Here is a 6,274-nt window from a genome sequence, read left to right on the forward strand (position 1 = left end):
TAAAAATGAAAAACAATTGTAAAAACTACTGAATACAATTCTGTTTATCAAACATGTTTTGCTTATCCATTCATTCAGGCTTCAGAGAGCATACTCTCTTTTCCAATGACGCCCTGAACAAATACAACAAAAACAAAATAACAATAACAATATAAATGTAAAATGTAAACTTAAACCATTTTAACAGTTATTCCACTTAAAAGTTGCAAAATTATTTAAAAGCAACTTTTCCAACCTCCCAACATATGGGATATTAAGAGGTGATATTAAGTGAGGTGAGTGAATCCTGATATACTGAAATACTGATCGTATTTATTCATTTATCTGGACAATACAGACTGGATTTGAAACTGAAACCAGGAAAATACATATATATATGTGTGTGTGTATGTGTATATATATATATATATACATATATACATACATATATGTATGTATGTATGTATGTATATGTATGTATATACATATATGTGTATATATATATATACATACATTTATGTATGTATATACATATACATATATATGTATATATATGCATGTATATTTAAATATGTGTGTGTATATGTGTGTATATATATGTAAGTATATAAATAGATATTGTAAGTGTATTGTATTGTAAGTGTATATGTGAGAAACATTGGTGTAACATAGTATGCATGTCTGAAATAAATTAAGAAGAAAGAAATATGTTAAACGTGTATGACAGAGACCATCAGACAATAGTACTGTACAAATCCACACCACAGTTCAACCCCACCCCCTCATATCCTCTGGTTTGGAGAAGCACAGTGATGCATGAAGGATGTGCAGACTGGAGCTGGGCGGTGATGCAGAGAACATAAGGGAATATTAATGGAAATTTGAAGTGATTAGATTGTGATACCATTTTTAGGAAAGTTTACAGGGAAGAGTAGATTTTTTTTATTATACCTTTATTTATATTGTACTGTATTTGGAGCATTTCATAAATTAATCATGGGATTTTTAAAAGACTTTTTTCTTGGCTTTTGGGACTATGAAACCCCAAAGATTATGGTGGTTAAAAACACAACTCTTGGAGTCATTTACAGAGGGGTTCAGTTTATTGTCATCACCTACTTTGTCTGGTAAGCAGTTGTTTTTGTGTATCGCATGTGTGTTCTATGAATGTGCTAATTTTCTGATTACATCTAACATACTTAAATAGGCCTTTTGATGATAACATGCTTGTTTGATTGGTGAACTATATCTAAGACAGGAGGATGAGGATTCAAAGTATTGACGGTCTCAGATGCACACAAAGATGATAATCGGAGAGGTGTGCATGTGTTGTTGTGTGTGTTCTCAAGGTATGTGTTCATTAGTCAGAAAGCGTATCAAGAATGTGAAACACGTCCTGAGAGCTCTGTTTACACTCGCATGAAAGGGTCAGCAATTCGTGGCGATCAAATCCTGGACACTGTGGAATATGTTCGACCCTCAGAGGTACAGAATCTACCACACATTGCATCAATTGAGATGAATCAATATTACTGGGGTCTCTCTCTCTCGTAGGGTGGAGATGTCATCAGTACAATACTGAGACGAGAAGTCACGTATGACCAGAAGCCAGGAACCTGTGCTGAGGTAATAGTCCTTATTTAAAACAGTATAACTTAAATATAGTAAAAACTGTGTGGTAAATACATGGACCGTGAGGGTCAGTTTTGTTTGTTTGCAGTATTTTGGTGTTGCGAAGGCCAACTGCTCGAGAGACTCACAATGTGTCCAAGGAGAGGTTGACTTCGAAGGCCATGGTAATTCAAAAAAGCTCTTCATTTTGAATGGTTGAGTACTTAATTCGAACTTTTCCATCTTTAATTCCATTTGACAGGACGGCGGACTGGAAGATGTATTCGATACTACAATCATACCTTCAAAACCTGTGAGATCCAAACCTGGTGCCCTATTGAGGAGTATGCTGTGCAACGGTAAGAATAGTTAAATTAATTATAGACAAGATGTCTTGTAAAAATCCATCCATCCATTTTCTATGCAGCTTATCCTCACTGGGGTTGTTAGGGCATGCTGGAACCTATCCCAGCTGTCTTCGGGCGAGAGGCGGAGTACACCCTGGACTGGTTGCCATCCGATCACAGGGCACATATAGACAAACAACCATTCACACTCACATTCATACTTATGGACAATTTGGAGTCACCAATTAACCTAGCATGTTTTTGGAATGTGGGAGGAAACCAGAGTACCCGGAGAAAATCCACGCATGCACGGGGAGAACATGAAAAACTCCAGACAGAACTATGATCTCGTAGCTGTGTGGCCTGCGCGCTAACCATTCATCCACTGTGCAGCATCTATAATACAGTTTCAAAAAAGTAAACATGACCTTTATGAAGAGTTGTCCTAAATCTTTCTCAGGGGTGTATGTGTATGTATGCGGGAGAGATGTACAGTACAGTATTTGAGTGACATGTAATAAAAATTGGTGTAATGGGTGATGGGCCCCTCACCTGCCCTTTCTATTGTGCTTTTAAAATTGAGGAGCGACCGAGTCAGATGCATGCCAGGGGCCACATCACTGGCCGCCCTGCGAAGTGCTTGTGCAGTAAGGCAGGAAGGACAGGAATTGAGGCAACTAGACTGTGATGTGGACTGTAATGGATCCTAATGTAATGTAATAGTCTCTAAGTGTGAATATAATAAGTCTTGTCTAATTATTACAGAGAACCAGCTTTGGTGGAGGCCATCAATTTCACAGTATTCATCAGAAACTCCATACTTTTCCCAAAGTTTGGGGTGCTGAGGTACATGCATACACAAACATGTACATGCACGTATACATTGATTCAGAGTAATTCATGATTGCTCTTCTCTTTGACAGGGGTAATATCAAGGGTGCTTCTAACAAGCGCAAAAGGCATAAATACCTCAATAAATGTCACTATGATGAGGAGAAGGAACCCTACTGTCCAAACTTTCAATTGGGATACATTGCCCATCAAGCCCGGGAGAACTTCAGTGAGCTCTGCAGGACGGTTAGTAGTGTCAAACAGTCAGTAAAAGTATAATACACACCAATTAAATGATTCATTGGGAACAACTGCACATACGTAATGTGATCTAATACAAGAGGTTTACAAAGATAAATATTGGAGCTATACAGCTATTGTTTTGGATGTCCATAGATTGTGTAGAATAAATATGTGCAATTTGTTAAAATGTTTGCATATAATTTTCAAAGATACATCGTTTTATGACTGATTTTTCAGGGAGGCGTAATTGGTGTTTTCATCAATTGGGACTGTGATCTGGACCTGGATCCATCCCGCTGCAAACCAAAATATTCCTTCAGGCGTCTTGATCTCAGAAAGGATCAGGCCAACTCTGGGTACAGTTGCAGGTAAATTTAACTGTTTAAAATGTGAAAATTGTTGAAAATGTGTGCTTTTACTTTTATTAACCATCGCCATCACCAAGGTTTGCCAAGTATTATCGCAAGAACGGGATGGAGTCTCGGACACTTATCAAAGCCTATGGCATCCGGTTGGACATCATTGTTCACGGACAAGTAAGCAAAGGATTTATCAGGATGGCAGTTATTTCTGAATTTCTGCCGCAACATTGTATTGCCGTGTTTCATCATTACAGGCAGGCAAATTCAGCCCAATCCCAACCATCATCAGCACAGTGACAGCCTTGACTTCAGTGGGAATTGTAAATTATTACTTTTTTTTCTTATTTGTCTAAATCATGAAATGTACATTCTGACAAAAACAACTTTATTTTCTTGCTCCTACCATATTAGTGTACCATTTTTTGTGACTGGATCATGCTGACATTCATTGACAAGGATGAAGCCTACAGAAAGAGAAAGTTTGATGAAGTGAGTAGCCAATAGTCAAAAGATCATGAAAAGGTTTGCACTGTTGTTAATACCACATTGGGCATCACTTACATGTATCACCAGTGACAACTATCAACCTTCAACCTTGTAATAATTTATATTTGCATCTTCATATAACACTCATTAGCGTCCAAGTATTTTGGAATAATCCTTCATGTAAAAATGTTTTTTTTGTATGGAATTCCATTCATTCAAGCAATCTAATGTTTAGAAGTGCACTCCTTCGATCAAGAAACATATCCTTCTGAGGCCCAGAAAAATAACTTTGGCAATTTAATATATAAGGTGAAAACAATATGCCACAATAGTTTTTTTGGGGTTACTTTCTTGCATGTATTTAGTAATAATTCTTTACTCTGAACAGTGCAATTATTATACATTCACAAAGCATTATGCAAATGAAGACTGTTAAAACCTACAGTTTGTTGATCCACTATTCACATGATCAATCAATCAATCTTCAATGTGACTAGTTCTCTGTTTTTCCACTCCAGGTTGTTAGTGAACCGCCAGTGTCCGTTCCTCCTCAACTCCTTTACATCACCAGCTACAGCTCAAACCATTCTGACTTGTCAGACGGTGTGCCTCTGTGATGCGCTCACGGTTGCGCTCTCCATCACCATATTTGTGGCAGAAACAGCCACACTGTACTATATGTTCGCTTAGGGCTTCGCAGCAGCATGTTGCCTGTACTGATAGCTGCAGGTTCAGTTGTTTTCCTAAATGTTGTTGATATAGACTCGGAGCCTTTTCATTCATTTAATTCACTTGTTTAACTGGATATTTCTCGCTTGAGGAAGATAGGTGCGGTGAGGAAAATGCCCTCTATCAACTCACAGAAATAAAGAAAAGGAAAACAGGCTTTTTAAAGGCTTTTAGAAAAATAAAACTCTCTCAACTGCCTGGTCTCATTTTGATGTGTTGAATATAATGAGAGGATGCAGAAGGAACCGCAGAAGGAGATGTGCAAGACGAACAATGAGCAATAATTCAATAAGACAGTCACTTCCCATAAAATGCTTCTGTAACAAGATTCTGGGGTTGTCTAATCTCATCTGTAGGCCTAGAACAATAGAACAGGCAGTGGTGGAGAGTGAAGAGTTATGGGTCATGAGGCACCAAGGATCATTTCAGTTTGGACAAATGCTGAAATCCATTATGGTTGTCCAGAATAATTAATGAGTAACTGTTATGTATTGTGAAGTCTGCTAAAAAAAAATGTGTCTTCATGTACATGCAAAAACATACATATACATCCTTGTAGAATAGGGGTGGGTAAACTGCGGTCCAAATGTCTTAATCTGGCCCACCGGTGTTTCCAAATTCCTTTTTTTAAACCTTTAACAGCTGTACCCGGAAACATGACCCGCAGTGCTATTGTGGGACGCTTCAGTCATACAGGGAATAATCAGACGCAATCTGTAGCATATACAAAAAACACAACACGTCACACACAACTTAACCTACCTATTGCACAATGTCTACACAAAATACCCAAACCAAAATTACACCTATATAGTCTTGCCACAATGCATGCTTGTGGTGCTCTCGCCCTCCATTTTGCTGCGTTTGTCGCAGTTTTCTTTGATTGCAGAATATGTTGATGAGGTTGTCAAGGTAGAAAACCAGGAGGGATGTTAACATACTCTTACTAAGCAATGTTTTATTGTTCAAAACTCATATTGTTGTTGCCACTGGACTACCCAGCATGCCTTGCGGGCACAGTTTAAGTTCTGTTGAGTGCTTATCTTATCTTTATCATCCACAACATAGTAATAGTTGCTATGCATTCTCTTGCTGTAGTTGTGTTGTATTTTCGTTTTGTAACACCATGACTAAGTATGCCGCGGTCTTTGATGAGCACCGATATATGGACGGCTCCTCTGCCAAATTTTTTCAACCCAATGTGAGCCACAAGTCAAAACGTTTTCCCAAAAACCTGAAAATGACTGATGCCATTATTTCATGTCAGCTATTTGCCGTCAATCATCTAGACTTGTATTCTTCTATGAAGATTAACATAACATATAGGTTGAGAAATATTTTATTACAAGACTAAATAAGGGATTATAGAATGAGGTGCATAGCCTTTAAAAATAAAAGACCAATTAAGAGGTTAACATATGGTATAATGTACAAACATTCATATGTAATTTCCAAGGGAGTAGTATTTTGCACTTCACCTGCTATTTTAAAAGATGTTTATTAAATAAAATCAACACATGTTATATTTTGTGTAGAACTAACACAATAAAAAGGTCACCAATTAATGCTTGATATTGACACGAAATTCACTTCAAGCTCATCAAATTTGAAAATAATAATTGCCTTGAGATTTTGTGAATTATTTAAGGGTGAAAAAGCTCACTAATAGTGTGGCTACAGATGGGT

General features: G+C 37.5%; 1 protein-coding gene across 5 annotated transcripts; it reads left to right on the top strand.

Moving 5' to 3' along the window:
- Positions 1–178: 178 nt before the first annotated feature.
- p2rx2 (purinergic receptor P2X, ligand-gated ion channel, 2) lies at positions 179–4,729 on the top strand. Of its 5 annotated transcripts, XM_058070366.2 has the most exons (13): positions 1,061–1,106; positions 1,238–1,328; positions 1,406–1,464; positions 1,534–1,605; positions 1,700–1,775; positions 1,853–1,949; positions 2,703–2,783; positions 2,861–3,014; positions 3,249–3,379; positions 3,457–3,547; positions 3,628–3,693; positions 3,785–3,862; positions 4,378–4,729. In XM_058070366.2, exons 2-13 carry the CDS (start codon positions 1,271–1,273, stop codon positions 4,474–4,476), a joined length of 1,062 nt encoding a protein of 353 aa, XP_057926349.2. In that variant the 5' UTR covers positions 1,061–1,106; positions 1,238–1,270; the 3' UTR covers positions 4,477–4,729. The 5 variants fall into 5 exon arrangements, with proteins under 5 accessions (XP_057926350.2, XP_057926346.2, XP_057926348.2 ...); XM_058070367.2 differs by lacking the exons at positions 1,061–1,106; positions 1,238–1,328 and adding an exon at positions 179–275 and having other exon boundaries at positions 1,329–1,464; XM_058070363.2 differs by lacking the exon at positions 1,238–1,328 and having other exon boundaries at positions 803–1,106; positions 1,329–1,464.
- The last annotated feature ends 1,545 nt before the right edge of the window (positions 4,730–6,274 follow it).

This window comes from Doryrhamphus excisus, linkage group LG3 (assembly GCF_037039965.1).
Source record: "Doryrhamphus excisus strain RoL-2023G ecotype Guam linkage group LG3, RoL_Dexc_Guam_v1.1, whole genome shotgun sequence".
In the NCBI taxonomy this organism is placed as follows: Eukaryota; Metazoa; Chordata; class Actinopteri; order Syngnathiformes; family Syngnathidae; genus Doryrhamphus; species Doryrhamphus excisus.

Excerpts from the sequence above, each read along its gene's own strand:
- p2rx2 (XM_058070363.2), top strand. The coding sequence starts at position 976 with ATGGGATTTTTAAAAGACTTTTTTCTTGGCTTTTGGGACTATGAAACC. Across the intron at positions 1,950-2,702 it reads GAGGAGTATGCTGTGCAACG|AGAACCAGCTTTGGTGGAGG; the intron begins GTAAGAATAGTT and ends TAATTATTACAG. Across the intron at positions 2,784-2,860 it reads CCAAAGTTTGGGGTGCTGAG|GGGTAATATCAAGGGTGCTT; the intron begins GTACATGCATAC and ends TCTCTTTGACAG.